The sequence below is a fragment of the Abramis brama genome (genome assembly GCF_963993115.1).
Source record: "Abramis brama genome assembly, chromosome: 25".
Taxonomy (NCBI): Eukaryota; Metazoa; Chordata; class Actinopteri; order Cypriniformes; family Leuciscidae; genus Abramis; species Abramis brama.
The window spans coordinates 26507340-26525707 of NC_139987.1; the positions used below are offsets into that span (position 1 = coordinate 26507340).

Here is an 18368-nt window from a genome sequence, read left to right on the forward strand (position 1 = left end):
GCGACACGACTACGACAAAATAATCAAAACCCACAGCCAATCAGAACAGCGTGTGGGCGGAGTCAGCCAATCAGAACAGCGTGTGGGCGGAGTCAGCCAATCAGAACAGCGTGTGGGCGGAGTCAGCCAATCAGAACAGCGTGTGGGTGGAGTCAGCCAATCAGAACAGCGTGTGGGTGGAGTCACCCAATCAGAAAAGCATGTGGGCGGAGTCTCGTGGTCTTGACGGCACTCAAGAAAATGGATAAGAAGCTACATAATCAAATTCACAAATATTACACCATTTAAACATTATTAAAAACACATAGGCTACTGAGTTACTAAAACAATCTTTGTCAAATAATACACTTGTTTGTTCACAGTTTGAATGTTCTTGTTTCCATTTGTTTAATTTCAAGATCTGAGGTGAATTATCCATTGTTGCTTTTACAGCTTCAAAGCTGGAGCACTAAATGATGTTCAGAGTCACATTACACGCTTTTAACATTAAATAAAGCACATAAACAGTACCTGAGATTATCATCGCCACACTTTGTGTTTGTTGTTCCAGCGCGACGTCGCAGAAAAATAGAAACCGTTTCTAAAATAGAATCGTCGCGTGTCGCCGTCGCGGCTGGTTAGGACAAACACACATTAACATGGAAAACAACCGTTTATCGCGCGTCGCGTGTAGTTAGGACACGGTGTTACCGTGCCGTAGCACAGAACATCTACTAGTACCACTTTTGTGTGCACTACTGTCATCATCATTACGACAGCAAACATCGTCTATTACTGCTCGGACAGCACACTTTTCAATTAATTCGAGTATATCAGTCTGGTCTGGTTCTTACCTTATTGATGAACAAGAATTATAGTTTGCGAGTAAAGCTGTAAATTCCTCCACCAAAGTCAGCTTCCCCCATAATAATCTTCTGATAAGTGCAGGACAATCAAGTGAAAATCGCTGCGCCGCTTAGATGATAAATCTACTAGACAGTCTTATTAGCGAATATCGTTTTCTTAAAACAAAAAGGTGCATTGTAAATGTAACTAGAGGTTCTGATGAGGTTCTCGCCGCAGCTAGAGTGGTCTTTAACGAGCCGAAAAGGGCACACGTCACTCCTCTCCTCACAAAATTGCACTGGTTGCCAGTTGCCGCTCGCATTAAATTCAAGTCACTGACGTTTGCCTACAGAACAACCACTGGTTCTGCTCCCTTTTACTTTAACTCTTTACTTCAGACTTACGTGCCATCCAGGAACTTGCGCTCTACGAGTGAACGACGTCTTGTGCTGCCATCTCAAAGAGGCACAAAATCTCTTTCTCGGACCTTTACCATGACTGTTCCCTGCTGGTGGAATGATCTGCCTAACTCAACCAGAGCTGCTGAGTCCATAGCCACTTTTAAAGGGGACATATCATGCCAAATGCACTTTTTTAGCCCTTAAATGCTTTTTGTTGTATATTTGGAGTGTTTAGAAGTACAGAAAATATGAAATTATTCTCTTCAGGTGCTTCGTTGATATCTTTATATTCTGTTTTGGTCATTTTTTCAACCTGTTCCGATTTTTCTGTTATCTATGGCGTTTTTTGAACTATTACGTCACAGTATTTGCAGCGGAACTGCCAAATAAGGACATTGACTTCCGGCCCAACACTTCGAGCAATCCGCCATTTTTATTTCTCGCTGCAGTTTTGTAGTCCAAGCTAAAGGATGCAGAAGTTACGAGAGGGTAAGTTAAAATGTTCGGTTGTTGGATGTAGTAACCCACACGCTTCATTACACCGTCTAATGTAGATGAACTGCCGCGCTTGTTACAGGGCGCATGTTTAACTGAAAGAACGAGCAGAGAGAGAGACCCGGTCGCGCGCGCACTCACTCTCTCTCTTCAGAGCCAGGCGAAAGTGTAAACAAGACTTCACCGTCTCCAAACTAGACGCTGTCTTGCTCTCTCTCCCTCGCACATATTAATCCAAATAAATCGACACGGTGGTAAAAGGTCGGAAGACCAAAGTTTCATGTGTAAATACAGTAACACACCATTGCGATACATCCATATGAAGACGTTGTTCTACAGGTTCGTCGTCTTCATTTTCATCTCGCTCCTGCTCCGACTCTGGCTCGAACATGTAAGGCTGGCTGGACAAGTCTTCCGTTGTTGACATTTTGTTAATAACGTGTGAATAAAAAGTTTCTGTGCCGCTAGATAATCGTATCTCTGCTATCAAACTACAAAAATGGCCGGACGGGGTGGAGTTGAACCGAGTGTGGGCGGGGTATGAAGTGTCTCAATTGTATTTAAAGAGACCGCACCAAAACGAGTTGCTCTCAGACGCACATCAGAAAAGGGGTAGAAAAGGGCCTGTGGAGCTATAATAATGAGGAATTCAGACCCAAGCATTGCAGTTCCGCTTTATATAGACTACAAATGTATGATCTATATGTAAAAAGGAACAATTTAAAAGCATGATATGTCTCCTTTAAGAAACGGCTGAAGACGCTTCTTTTTCGACAGCACTTGATCCAGTAATACTAACACTTTCTCTACTACTCTATTCTATTCTGTTCTATAAATTAAACTGAGAAGGGTCATAGCACTTGCATTATTGTTGTCCTACTGTTAGTTTAACTGCTTCTATTGTTCTCATTTGTAAGTCGCTTTGGATAAAAGCGTCTGCTAAAGGAATAAATGTAAATGTAAATGATGAAATATTAATTGCTGCATTAGTTTTTAATTTAATTAAATGTTTAATCATTTACAATAAATATTTTTTAAAAATCGGGTTCAGTGAATGATTCAATGACTCACTCATAAACACTTCAGTTGTTTAATTACTGGATGATTCAGCGTTTTTGAACAAATCTCTTGAATGAATGATTCAATGACAAACACATTTTTAACAGTCACTTTGTCGCCACCTACTGGTGTAACAATGTAATCTATACAATCTTTATTTGAAGCGCCAAGTTAATTTGCTCTATTTTAATTGCTTCCGTAGCCATCAGTGTTTATATCTGACCTATAAACTTCTGTGATAATTTGAATTATTGTAAGACAGAAATAACGAAACTGTGTGGTTGCAAAGCTGTTTAATATGTACAGTATGACAACGGCTCTCTCTGGATCAGTGGCAGCGGCAACACAAATTTTAATGTTCATGGTGTGATTTTGTCAAAGGTTTAAGAGACAGAGGCGAAATAAGATCCCGATCTTTTAATGGTTAATTGTGCAGCTGTAATGCACATTAATATAAAGATAAAAATGTTGAATGCAGAACGAAACAACCCAGACAGCAACACACCATGTTGCTATTATATATTATTCTTGCGTATACTGTAAAAATGATATGATCAATAAGTAATGACAACATATGTTTTTACATTGCTTTAAATCATCAAAATAAGTCAAGCAACTTTTTTATGTTATACAAGATTCAACAATTTTTAAATCAAAAAAGTCAATTTAATTTAGGTTGAAATGACTTAAAGTACAAGGTAATTGTACTTATAAATTTAAAGCAGCAACTTTTTTTTTTTTACAGTGTATGAACAACACTTGCATTAAAACATTTAATGTGGCTTATTTCTGTGTAAATATATTTACGCTCTTTCTGTGACCTTTTGTGCGAAGCAATCATCAAAAAGCCTTTAGAAATAATATACAAATATATCACCGTTTTCATTTGTGTCAAAACAGGATTTAACTTTCCTTCTGCTTGTTTTGTACACTTTTTTATGTAGTGGGTTTGAAACAGAGCCCATTATGAACTCATTAGCATATGACCGCCCACATTTACATATCAACAGCCATATTAATAATAATCCATAACAAAGGCTAGAGAGAAAGTGGAAATGGTCGTGTAAACTACATTTTGATGTTTTTGGTGCGAGAATCCTTGACTAATTATTATAACTGGTCAGATGGGAGAGATTGCATGCTACAAAAGTGTCAAATATTACCCTTTAGGGTCCATAATTTGCTGTATTGCATCCACCCACCCAACCCGCGCCATTGATACTCCCTGCTGTACTGCTCCATCACCATGGTAACCCCTGGCAGGTCTCCGCTTTTCCCTGCTAAATTTGGGAACAATCTGGTATAAGAAGTTAAACGACTTCCTGCTCTCATCCATCAAGCCTTCTGGAATATTATATGAATATTATTTAAATGATATGGGATACAATGAATCCAATGTTAGGTTTGCTGTTGTGGTTCCCTATAAAAAAAAGTATTAAAGGTGCATTGTGTAATATTTAATCTGGATCTAATCTAATCTGTTGACAGAAATGCAATATCATATACACATCTATGTTTTCAGTGGTGTATAAAGACCTTAATGAACCGTTATGTTTTTATTAGCTTAGAATGAGCATTTCTCTCTACACTCACTGCGGGTCGCCTTACATCGACATGTTTCTACGGTGGCCCTGAGCGGACAAACGCGTTTCGTCACTATGTTGTTCTTCGTGTAAAGAAGCTACAGCTAAAGTCAGCGAATAAAACACTGACACAATGATGAACAAGTAACAATAATATTCGCAATAACATATCGTTTTACTGAATAATTACGTAAACCTAATTTCATAATTTATCTTTGTAAAGAAACCTCATTGCTTAACTGGCTCTTCTCTGCTGTCTCAGATGATGACATCACTTCCTGTCGGCCACCGTAACTTCTGTTGGGTGCAATTCGCAATTCGCAGCTAAAATGACACACTGCACCTTTAACTACGCTGAAAAAAAAAATAGTGTAGGATAGAAACATCTTTCACTCAGAAATTGCTAGTAAATTTCACAAATAATTACAAAGTAACACATTGAATGAAGCGTGACATTTTGAAGTCTCATATTTGATGAAGTTTGCATCATTGATTCTGTTTATTAATGTGAATTTGCTTTGTATAAAGCTGTATATAAATAAAGGTGACTTGACTTGAAAGACTGAAATAGTATTTTATTTATAACTTCAGCTTTATTCTACATCACTATTTTTTAACTGTTATTGTCGCGTTAACTTTCCCTAAATTTAACACGAGAGAGATGTTCTACACACACAGTATGAGTTGCAGTCTGACACGTTTTTCTGCACTCTTTTGATTGACAGGATGTAATCGGCACTGATCATCGGCCGATACCGAATATTGGTCGATACATCAGTGCATCTCTAGTTACTATAGTATTTTGGGTTTAAACTGTGAAAAAAAAACATGCACCAATGCTATATTTTCTAAATGTCATAATCATTTGTTAAAAAGCAAGTATTCATTCATCAAGTGTTGATGGGTAGGTTTAGGGGTTCGGTTAGTGTGTGTGTGTGATGGGTAGGTTTAGGGGTTCGGTTAGTGTGTGTGATGGGTGGGGTCGGGTTAGTGTGTGTGAGTGTGTGTGTGATGGGTAGGTTTAGGGGTTCGGTTAGTGTGTGTGTGATGGGTAGGTTTAGGGGTTCGGTTAGTGTGTGTGTGTGATGGGTAGGTTTAGGGGTTCGGTTAGTGTGTGTGATGGGTGGGGTCGGGTTAGTGTGTGTGTGATGGGTAGGTTTAGGGGTTCGGTTAGTGTGTGTGTGATGGGTAGGTTTAGGGGTTCGGTTAGTGTGTGTGTGTGATGGGTAGGTTTAGGGGTTCGGTTAGTGTGTGTGATGGGTAGGTTTAGGGGTCGGGTTAGTGTGTGTGTGTGTGATGGGTAGGTTTAGGGGTTCGGTTAGTGTGTGTGTGTGTGTGATGGGTAGGTTTAGGGGTCGGGTTAGCGTGTGTGTGTGTGTGTGTGTGTGTGTGATGGGTAGGTTTAGGGGTCGGGTTAGCGTGTGTGTGTGTGTGTGTGTGTGATGGGTAGGTTTAGGGGTCGGGTTAGCGTGTGTGTGTGTGTGTGATGGGTGGGGTCGGGTTAGTGTGTGTGAGTGTGTGTGTGATGGGTAGGTTTAGGGGTTCGGTTAGTGTGTGTGTGTGTGTGTGATGGGTAGGTTTAGGGGTCGGGTTAGCGTGTGTGTGTGTGTGTGTGTGATGGGTAGGTTTAGGGGTTCGGTTAGTGTGTGTGTGTGTGTGATGGGTGGGGTTGGGTTAGTGTGTGTGTGTGTGTGTGTGTGTGATGGGTAGGTTTAGGGGTTCGGTTAGTGTGTGTGTGTGTGTGTGTGTGATGGGTAGGTTTAGGGGTCGGGTTAGTGTGTGTGTGATGGGTATGTTTAGGGGTTCGGTTAGTGTGTGTGTGTGTGTGTGTGTGTGTGTGTGTGATGGGTAGGTTTAGGGGTTCGGTTAGTGTGTGTGTGTGATGGGTAGGTTTAGGGGTTCGGTTAGTGTGTGTGTGTGTGTGTGTGATGGGTAGGTTTAGGGGTTCGGTTAGTGTGTGTGTGTGATGGGTAGGTTTAGGGGTTCGGTTAGTGTGTGTGTGTGTGTGTGTGTGTGTGTGTGTGATTGTATCTGCATTAAATTACTACATTGTTTAAATTAATAAAGTTTTAGCTAACTGATTTTGTATATGTACATTTCTGAAATACATAACTTAGTTTCCTCTGATAACAGATCACTCTAAATTGTAATGTGGACTCATGCACTTTCTGTAAAGCTGCTTTGAAATGATGTGTATTATGAAAAAGCGCTATACAAATAAACGTGAATTGAATTTAATTGAATAAGTGTTTAAGAATTGAAATGAGTGTCTGAACTGACTAAGCTGTTTGGTGTGTGTTTTTAAGGATACTGCGGGACAGGAGAGGTACCGCACCATCACTACGGCGTATTATCGTGGAGCCATGGGTTTCATCCTCATGTATGACATCACCAACGAGGAGTCGTTCGGAGCCGTCCAGGACTGGTGAGTGACCTCTGACCCCACGAGCAGTGTAGATGCGATCGGAGACAACATCACCGGACGTGACGCCAGCGTTTGCACTGATCATGCAGAGACACTTGCAGTATTTGAAGCAGAAGGCAGTATTTCAGCATAACAGATTGTGTGTGTGTGTGTGTGTGTGTGTACATGTTTTTCTATCCCGGTGGGGACTTAAACCTGAATGCACACAGACTCGTGACATTGTGGGCCTAAATTGAGGAAACAAGCTTATAAATCATACAGAATGAGTTTTTTTTTAAACTGTAAAAATGCAGAAAGTTTTGTGTGATGGGTTTTGTGTAGGGGTTCGATTAGTGTGTGTGTGTGTGTGTGTGTGATGGGTAGGTTTAGGGGTTGGGTTAGTGTGTGTGATGGGTAGGTTTAGGGGTTCGGTTAGTGTGTGTGTGTGTGTGTGTGTGTGTGATGGGTAGGTTTAGGGGTTCGGTTAGTGTGTGTGTGTGTGTGTGTGTGTGTGTGTGTGATGGGTAGGTTTAGGGGTTCGGTTAGTGTGTGTGTGTGTGTGTGTGTGTGTGTGTGTGTGTGTGATGGGTAGGTTTAGGGGTTGGGTTAGTGTGTGTGTGTGTGTGTGTGATGGGTAGGTTTAGGGGTTCGGTTAGTGTGTGTGTGTGTGTGTGTGTGTGATGGGTAGGTTTAGGGGTTTGGTTAGTGTGTGTGTGCGTGTGATGGGTAGATTTAGGGGTCGGGTTAGTGTGCGTGTGTGTGATGGGTAGGTTTAGGGGTTGGGTTAGTGTGTGTGTGTGTGCGTGTGTGTGTGTGATGGGTAGGTTTAGGGGTTCGGTTAGTGTGTGTGTGTGTGTGTGATGGGTAGGTTTAGGGGTTCAGTTAGTGTGTGTGTGTGTGATGGGTAGGTTTAGGGGTTCAGTTAGTGTGTGTGTGTGATGGGTAGGTTTAGGGGTTGGGTTAGTGTGTGCGTGTGTGTGTGTGATGGGTAGGTTTAGGGGTTCGGTTAGTGTGTGTGTGTGTGATGGGTAGGTTTAGGGGTTCAGTTAGTGTGTGTGTGTGATGGGTAGGTTTAGGGGTTGGGTTAGTGTGTGCGTGTGTGTGTGTGATGGGTAGGTTTAGGGGTTCGGTTAGTGTGTGTGTGTGTGATGGGTAGGTTTAGGGGTTCAGTTAGTGTGTGTGTGTGATGGGTAGGTTTAGGGGTTGGGTTAGTGTGTGTGTGTGTGATGGGTAGGTTTAGGGGTTCAGTTAGTGTGTGTGTGTGATGGGTAGGTTAAGGGGTTGGGTTAGTGTGTGTGTGTGTGTGTATGTGTGTGATGGGTAGGTTTTGGTGAGGTGTGTGTGTGTGTGTGTTTGCAGAACAAATCTGCAGTGTTTAAGAGAACTATAAGCAAGTTATTGTTCCATCAACACAAATGTCGTGAGTGAGACGGCTCTGAAGGAGGCATGAACATCTCTAGTTCACATCATCATCATCACAGCACTTTAGTGATTCACTGTTCGGTGTAAAAACAGCAGTGACGAGGCCAGAGGGTTTAATATCCAAGGCCCTGTTTACACCTGGTATTAAGATCGGATCACAAGTGGGCGACGCTAAAATACAGGTGTAAAACGTTCTGAGCTTGTCCACTTTCCTCCACTTCCAGAGGTAGTTGAAAACGGATTGCTTTCGTAGTGTAAACTATCATGAGGTCGAATGTGTTCAAACCGCCACAAAAGACCGTCTTCTCTCCACCTACTGACCTAATGACCGAACATTATGGGAAACGCTCTAGCCAGACGGGATTTAAACTTTATCGGCTGAAGACACAAGTTTGGTTTTGAAGATGAAAACGTATCAAGCACAATGTTCTCTCACCATTCCTGATTTCGTTCGGCTGTCAGAGCAGAAACTAAAGCTGTTTGTCTCCGTGTGTTTTTCCGGCGTCTCCAGTGCGTTCATTTGTTCATTGCGTGAGCTTATTTTATCCATTAGATCAAAAGATCTGAAAAAGCCCATACATTTACCCGTCCATAGACCCTCCCCTCGAAGAAATCAGGACAGAAGTGGCTGAAAGTGGACAAAAGAGACGGATTAAAACACCAGGTGTAAACTGGTTCTGAGTCCCAATTCGCCTACTTATACTACGACCTAAAAGTATGCACTTTTTTTGTGAGGAAAAAGTACATACTTTTGAGTGTGTAGCAAAAGAGTATGCACGTTCTGGGACATACTTCGATGACGTCATGCAACGTGAACTTTAACGTGGTTGCCTAGTTACACACACCGCGACTGTTAACTGTTTCATTCATTCATATCCAATATAATTTTATTTACTATTCCCATCTTTTTATCTTTTTTTCCTCATCGTTTTTTCCACAATACATTTACAATGTGTTCTACCAAATTGAGGAGTGAAGCAGGGCGTCGTCGTAGATTAACCAAACGCAGGTCGTGTGTGAGGTTAAAATATTTAAAGTTTATAGTATAACTATTGTTTAACATATTTTAAACTTAATTTCATCATTATGTATAATACTCAAAAATACACCGATGAAAATGAACCATGCTTTTACTATAGTAAAAGTGTAGTAACCATGTGTCTTTTAGTTGGACTGATAAAGTTAACATTTGTACAGCCACAGTATTACAACAAATAAGTCAGTGTGGTTAAATAGGGCGCATCTCCGCTGCTGCGTCCGACTGTCATGTTTACATCATCACCACCATCACCACAAAGCTCCTCCCTCCCGCACGCAATGGGTTGTGGGCAATGTTAGCCGTTAGAGTGTGCATTGATCTGCACTTCGAATTCTAACCGGAAATAGTAGACCATCCGGGTATCTTGGGAATACTCATTTCAACATACTACGATTTGGGACGTACTAATTCTAGTTTCGCATACTATTTAGGACGGATAGTATGCGAATTGGGACTCAGCATGGGACTTTCACCAAGGCCCTGTTTACACCTGGTATTAATTAAGTGAGTAAATCATGAAAAGTAGGTCATTTTTTTAATATTTTTTTTAAATTCATATTTATTATTTAGATTAATTTATTTTGTACAATTTTGGGTATGGGTATGTATCATGTGGTGGAGAAAGTTATTATATTTTGATGGGATATTATGAATGCAAGCTTACACTGATCCATTGATGATAAGACGTTTATTAAGAGAGTAAATAGGGTTTTACTGTTGAATGATGTAACCTGAACAGTCCTCTGTGAGCATTTAAAGAGGCCTTAGAGGAAAAGTAGCATCACCGAGTCTTCAGGAATCCATCTGGTTAATATTTAACGAGAGTCATTTAAATTTCTCTCAGTATTAAAGGGCAGCAGGGCTCGTTCAGGGCTTTACGGATGCCGCCCTATCGATCCGCTCCGCTGGGCGTTCGGCTGTGGTCAGTGGTTGATGTAATTAGCGTGAGACGAGAGACTAATGAACATCCGGATAAGAGGCTGAGGAACTGGAACAGAAAGAGTAGAGCGGAGGAAAGGCGACTCGGGTCAGATGCTGAGTCATTACAACCGCAAAACGGCTTGATGTCCGAGCTTTATTACTTTATTAGGCAGAAATGAGACCTGAATTTACTGAAAGGACAGAGCTGGAGAGGTGAATTATACTGCTTCAACAGCAGATGTTATCTTCCTGAAGTAATAGTTCACTCAGGAATGTAATTCTGTCACCATGTTGATACTGAAATTTTCCGTAAAATAAAAGTAAATGACCAAAAAATAAGATAATTATAGAGTCAGACATGAATAAATGTAAAGAATCTCCTGTCAAGTAGCTTCAATTCAGTGAACCGGTAAAAATAAAAACAGAAAATTAATACTAATAATTTAATAATAATATAATGTTAATAATAATAATTATTATTATTTAATAATAGAAATAAAATAAAAATTCTTACCCATTTCAGTCATTTGTTTTCCAGTCATTTTTTTTAAATATATTTAATTATTTAAATAAATATTTAGTGAAATACTACGGTTTATCACTATGTTTTTTATTTTGTACTATAAATTTGAGTGTTTTAGTTTCAATTATTTGTTTGTATTTTTCTGATTTTGTTGTATTTAGCTTGCTTGTTTCCTAATCTAGTTGTCTAATAAACCTGGCATTGTATATTATGAATATTGTATATTGTTGGCTCTTCGATTAATAATATAAACGCATCTGCTAAATGCATACATGTAAATGTATTTCATGTACACTGGAAAAAAATAAGAACTTAAAAATGGTTACATCTAAATTAACTAGTTTTATTCAAGTCAAAAATGTGATTTAACATCACTGAATCAACCTAATTACATACATTTTTAATAAGTTAAATTATTATTATTATTTTTTTCTCTGTTTATAGGTTAAATCAGGTTAGGCTATTTTAAATCAAATAGCTCTTTAAGCTAACAATTGCAGGTTGCCACTTTTACAGTGTAATTGTAAAAACTGCAAAGATTTTACCTCTTTTAAAAGCTGCTTTTTGTTAGTAATTTGTCATGTGGTTTTTCAGAAGGGTAGCTTGACTATAGTTTAACTCCTTGAAATGATGTCTGGTGAAACTCAAGAGACTCCAGCTGCGGTCAGTGAACTGACACCTAATTAAACCAGACGGATGTGAAAGCGCTGGGGAAACACAACAGCAACTTACTAGAGTCTCCGCATTATCGCTGCGACATACATGAGCAAGCGCTGTGATGTGTCGTGGGCTTTAGTGAATCTGCACCAGCTGTCTGCTGTTGCCATGGCACCAAAACAAGCCTTTTAAACACTGAGACGGCTATAAAACGTTAGCTTTAATTGGGCGGCACACTGTAAAGAATTGCAAGGAATTTAAATATATTTATATAGCACCTTTCACACATACAATACAGCCTTACATAATCAAACAATATCACTCCTAATAAAAAAATAAAATAAAATAAAATCACAAAAGATGAAAAGTAATCTAATACAGCACATCAAGTAGAGCTGCACGATTCTGGATGGAGAATCACAATTTTTTAGTTTCAAACAGAGATCAAGATTCTCCCACAATTCTGAACAGACAACTAAACAAAGTAAGATGTAATTTACTAGAGGTTCTGAGAAAATGTCTATTGCTGGAGTCTATTTAAAAAGTTTAATTAATCTGAATGAATTATGTATTTTTTTTAAACTGAGTGAATGATTCAATGACTCACTCATTGGGCCCTATTTTAACGATCTGAAACGCAAGTATCAAGCGCGAAACGCAAGTAACTTTGTGGGCGGGTCTCGCTAATAGATTAGCGCTAACCCACGCTAATCTAAAATGGGTTGGTCTGAAGTAGCTTCATTACTCATAGGTGTGGTTTGGGCGTAACGTGAAATAAACCAATCAGAGCATCATCTCACATTCCCTTTAAGAGCAGGCGTGCTTGTTTCATGGCGGGTTGCTGTTATAACGGCGGATTTGCCAGGAGCGGTTCACAGCCGAGGAGACCGACGTTCTCGTATGACGATCTATCTATCTATCTATCTATCTATCTATCTATCTATCTATCTATCTATCTATCGTAATAATGTATGATTTGCAAAAATGAAAACTGATGCGTCTGTGTAGATGAGATAAGTAAAGTGTATGTGTGTTGTGCACACGCTACATTATGGCCAAGCATGCGCCCTTAAAATAGCATCTGAATAACGCGCCACTGACTTTAGACTCGGTTTCTCCTGGTCAGTGGCGGAATTGTTTTCTGAAACTGCAAAATAGCACCAGGGAACGTTTGCGCTGGAACACGCCTCCTCTCTTCGCTGAACCGCCCCCGGGAGCGCAAGTTCATTCCCTAATTTACCGATGTGCGTCTGTGGAGGGAAAAGTCCAATGTGCGTGAGTGCAAAATAGGAATGATACATGCGTTGCTGTACAAAGTCAATTGCGCTGGGTGCAAGTCACTTGTCGCCACCTACTGGTGTAACAATGAAATTGATACAATCCTTATTTTAAGTTACTTTCAAAAGGTGATTTGCTGCTTCTGTTATAAACTTTTATCCCAGTACTTCTGTGATCATTTTAATTATTGCAAGACAAAAATAATGATACTGTGTGGTTGAAAAGACTGTTTGCTGGACATATGCACTATAGCAATAGAGTATGATTTTGTTTGTTTACAGTATTTTTTCCAATACCGTAAACTCAGAGTAAAAGCAAGATTTTTCACAGTACAACTGTAAAAACTTGACTAAAATTGCCAGTGAAGTACTGTAGATTTGACAAGAAATGATGCATGTATGAGTCCTACTGTGAAAGTAAATGCAGTTATTAACCTGGATTATACTGTATAACTTTAAACAGTGTATGTTTGCAGACGGAGCCCTGCATATACAATACAGAAATGCATCATCACGCAGTGTTGAAATAATGCATGCGCGATGCAGAAATGTTGTTTATACTGTATGTGGAGCATAATTGCATTGTGAGAGTGAATCGTAACATCCTTGGTTGTTTTTATCTAGGTCGACCCAGATAAAGACGTACTCCTGGGACAACGCGCAGGTCATCCTGGCGGGAAATAAGTGTGACATGGATGAGGAGAGAGTGGTGTCTGTGGAGAACGGCAGGATGCTGGCAGAGCAGTTGGGTGAGTTCACTCTTCCTGACCTCATCCCAAAACTATAAAAGTTTGATTCCTCCTGGGAAACTTCTGGACCGGTGGAGCCAGTCAGGTGGGTCAGCATAACTTACTTCTTAAAGGGTTAGTTCACCCAAAAATGAAAAGTCTGTCAGTAATTACTCATCCTCATGTTGTTCCAACCCCGTAAGACTTTCGTTCATCTTCGGAAAAACAAATTAAGATATTTTTGATTAAATCTGAGAGCTGTCTCACTCCTCCATAGGCTTCTCTGTTATTGAAACTTGCCGGCCCAGAAAGTTAGTAAAGACATCGTTAAAATAGTCCAAGTGACTACAGTGGCTCAACCTTAAGTTTATCAAGCGACGAGAAAACTTTTTGTGCGCAAAAAACAAACAAAAATAACGACTTTTTTCAACTCTTCATTTTCTTCTGTGTTTCTCTGAGTGAGTTCACGTAGTGTAACAGCGCAGCGCTTCTGGGTTGTCGAGAATACTTTTCGAGAATACTTTTTGAATGGAACGGAGGCTCACTATTGGCCGACGCTGGTCATGTGTGTGATGCGTGTGATGATTTAAACCACTCGAGCGCACGTCAGCAACAAAGGATGAGAAGTGTGTGTTTTTTGAAAGTTGAAAGTCTATTTATTGTGCTTTTCTAACTGCACCACTATGTGGTTGATTGCATTTCAACTTTTCACTTTTAGACTTTTATTTCCCTTTGCTATTTGTAAAACCTTTGCTATCAACCCATTGGTTAAGAACTACTACAAAATGCTACAAAACTCCAAAATGTACCAGACTGGAAATGAATCTCACCATGCATAACATGCCCCATTTTTGCTCCTATATAAGCACTGTAATATAATATATACCTTAGATGGCTCACGTATTAGCATATGTTCACGGTGCATAAATTAGAGCATATGGAGGGAATTGCAGCTTTTGAACTCAGGCGATAATTAAACGCATATAATTGGATGACACCAGAATGTGCAAACCTCTCAGAGTAACGCTGAGCGGTGAAGATAGACACTCTTACTGCATGTGTGTGTGAGAGAGGACATTCCCTCTTCGCTTTCACACTGTCAAAGCAATTAAATCTCAAGATTGTCTCGATATGTAAAAGAGCTCATTCTGCCTACATAGGCAACTTACTTCTAAGGCATCATCCATACAGAACCTCTCTGAGTCGCAGAATTAAGACACGACATAGTCAGCAACTTTGTGCAAAAATAGAGGGAAGTTGCACACGAGATTCGACATACAATTGAACAGAGTTTGATGGTTACATGCTAAATATAACTATTATTATGATGAATAAATATATTTAATTACTAATTAAATTTTTAATATATTTATAAAATACATTTATATTTATAAAAAATATGTATTTATATTAAAATTATAAAGAATTATTTAATATATTATTAATAAGCAATATTGTACTATTTACTATTAAATATAATGAACCAATATTATGAATTATGATTAATAAATATATTTAATTACTAATTAAATTATTAATATATTTATAAAATACATTGCTATTTATTAAATATATGTATTAATATAATAAATTACAAAAAACTAATATATTATTACTAAGCTATATTGTACTATTTACTATTAAATATAATTAACTAATATTATGAATTATGATTAATAAATATATTTAATTACTAATTAAATTATTAATATATTTATAAAATACATTTATATTTATTAAAAATATGTATTAATATATTAGAATTATAAAAAATAATTTAATATATTATTAATAAGCAATATTGTACTGTTTACTATTAAATATAATTAACTAATATTATGAATTATGATGAATAAATATATTTAATTACTATATAAATTGTTAATAATTAATGAATTAATAAATATATTTAATTACTAATTACATTTTTTTACATAAAATACATTTATATTTATTAAAAATATGTATTGATATATTAAAATTATAAAAAATAATTTAATATATTATTAATAAGCAATATTGTACTATTTACTATTAAATATAATTAACTAATATTATGAATTATGATGAATACATATATTTAATTACTAATTAAATTATTAATATATTTATAAAATACATTTCTATTTATTAAAAATATGTATTAATGTATTAAATTATAAACAATAATTTAATATTAATAAGCAATATTGTACTATTTACTATTAAATATATTTAACTATTATCATGGATTATGATTAATAAATATATTTAATTGCTAATTAAATTATTAATATATTTATAAAATACATTTCTATTTATTACATATATTTATTAATATTTTACTGTGGTTTGGTGTCATTTCTGTCTGCCAGGTTTTGAGTTTTTCGAGACGAGCGCCAAGGACAACATCAACGTGAAGCAGACCTTTGAGCGTCTGGTGGACATAATCTGCGACAAGATGTCAGAGAGTACAGAGACTGACCCTGCCGTTACCTCAGGAGCCCAGGGAACAGCCCGGCTAACGGATAACCCTCCTCCGCTACAGCAGCCTAACTGTGCCTGTTAGTGCTCAGTGTACATGGTAGCAGAAGTGTGTGTGTGTGTGTGTGTGTGTGTGTGTGTGAGACACCTTTAGATGGATGCATATATCCTTTAATGTCATAGAATGCAGGTGCTGGAACAGCCAGCTGAATCTGATTGGTGCATGTTAGGAGTCATGTGACCCTTTACAACTACACCCAATGGGAACAGAGCTGTCTCAAACAATGGCAAACCGCTTTTCAGTGTTTTAGAAAGGAGGATAGATTAAAAAAAATATTAACATGATTTCTTTGGTCATCGGTTTTTCAGTATACGTGGCTTGTGGGGTAACAGTGTAAGTTCATGTCACGGTCTGTTGCGCCACTAGAGGGCGTTATTTTTAAAATGATACGATGCAGTCTGTCTGATGCATGTGAACGCTGTGTATGAACGCTTGTGTATGTTCCAGCACCTTTGCACTAGAGTCACGTCTATCTTTAAGGTGCCTAGTTCATTCTGACACACTGCTTTCTTAACTGTCAATCAAAGTCTTAACATCCTTCACAGCTCTGTTAGTCCTCGTCCACAAGCATGAATCGGCTGTTGAGGACTTTTCGCTAAGCTCCGCCCCTCTTTTTAACGCGAACAGAACGGAATAAACTGGAGATTTCTGTGAACAGTGTGAATTTATTATTTATTTTTTTGTCAGATATTTAGACAATTATGAAGACATTGTAATTAGGGATGCACTGATATTAACATTTTGGCCGATACCGATAACCGATATTGGCCGATAAATCGAAAATCCAAATTTTTATATAATTTTTTTAAAGCCTGATTACAAAAACAAAAGTCTCACCACTTAAAAGCCATTCTCATTACAATTTTATGTAGCCTTTATGACAGGACTAGGGTTGCGCTGTATTTCAGTACAGGTATACATTTGATTTCAAACGGTACGATATCATGATTTTGCTATTTTCAGTACTTGATACGCCGTTTGCAGTTCTGAAGTTCACCGCTAGGTGGCAGTGTGTCACTCAAACGATCTAATTTAGACATTTTTTTTTTTTTAACAGTAATCAACGCACATAAGATCATATAGTTTAAGCTCAGGCGTGCATTTGACACGTTAGAACCAATGATCTTTTGATAATATTTGCACTTAAGTTTAGGGAGGTAGTATTAAAAAAAGTAATCAAATGTAAAATAATACTGGATAGTCTTCACTAGCCGCGTTTCCATTACCCTTCAAATTGCGCAAATTGAAATTGCGAATTGAAAATACGGCCCAATGGAAACACGTCAATTTCGCAAAAACTCCCATTTATCGCAAAAAAGTTTTTACGCTCGCATGAGGAGGTTTTTCAGGCCATTCAAAAAAGGAATATTTCGCAAAACTGCAATGGAAACAGTGTTTGCGCATTTGCAGGTCACCTGACGTAGATCACGCGGTGTGTTTGGACAGAATACGAGACAGAGTTCTTTATTAAATTCATAAAAGACAAAATAATTACAGGAATACTGGATTCTAAACCTCAAATAAATGCCACAATCAAGACATCGAAGCAGATCTGAGTGAGAAACACCCAGAAACACCTCATATGAGCCGCTCACAGTATAAGGGTCATTCCTTACCATTAATGATTGGAAAACACACATACATCTCCTTTGATTAATAATAATGGCCAGTGCAGTTGCTGGGATATACATAAACCTACCAACGTCCGTCGGCATGATTTTTGGAATGACTTATCGCGAGAGGAAAAAATTAAGTTTTAGTCGCATAACATCGGTTAATGAAAACGGTGTCATTTCGCAAATTTTTTTTGTCGACATTTAGAAAAAAATCGCAAAAGTTTTGCGCAAATCTGTAGTGGAAACGCGCCTAGTGTTAATACATTAAACAGGTAAATCCTTACAATTAAAGTTACAAAGTTATTAAGTGACAGACAGACATGTATTAAGATCCGATATACAGTTACACGTGTTTTCTTTCTCAACTGTTTACTTTCACGTAAGACATCACGTATGTGAGTACTCACCAAGACGTGAGCTCTTTACATGCGTTGTTAGTACAAAGAAAACAGTCTCTCAAAAAGGTCAGTACTAATGAATGATGCAACATCGCATGCAATGTTCAAATCCGCAAGGTTTAAAACGATGATTTCCGTCAGCTGTCGTGAAAGTGTTGTATCGCAGAGCGCTTATAGTGCAGGCGCGAGCAAGATTAAGAGGAGAGACACAGTTTCACTGAAATTACTTTTCAAATGACAGATTTGATGTGATAATCTGTGTTGATTCGTTTTGCTAATAAACATTTGCAGTAATTTCACGCTTTATAAGTGCGAACCCTGCAAGAATGAGTAAAATTATGCGCAATACCTGCGCCAAAATTCACTGTATTTTCCTTTTTTAAAGTGATTTCAATCATATTTCAAGCAATTTGAAACCGTCATGATGATCTGAAGAGTCTCGGCTGAAGGAAATAATACATTATTTATCGGCTTTAAGATATCGGTCGAATTTTCT

General features: G+C 38.0%; 1 protein-coding gene across 1 annotated transcript in view; it reads left to right on the top strand.

Moving 5' to 3' along the window:
- The window catches only part of LOC311076568 (ras-related protein Rab-3C-like), a 29787-nt gene extending 12573 nt beyond the window's left edge, over nt 1-17214 (top strand). The window contains exons 3-5 of the mRNA XM_084104907.1: nt 6670-6788; nt 13231-13355; nt 15689-17214. Of these exons, the coding sequence (XP_083961033.1) occupies nt 6670-6788; nt 13231-13355; nt 15689-15882 (438 nt within the window). The 3' untranslated portion in view covers nt 15883-17214. The remainder of the gene's footprint in view (nt 1-6669; nt 6789-13230; nt 13356-15688) is intronic.
- The last annotated feature ends 1154 nt before the right edge of the window (nt 17215-18368 follow it).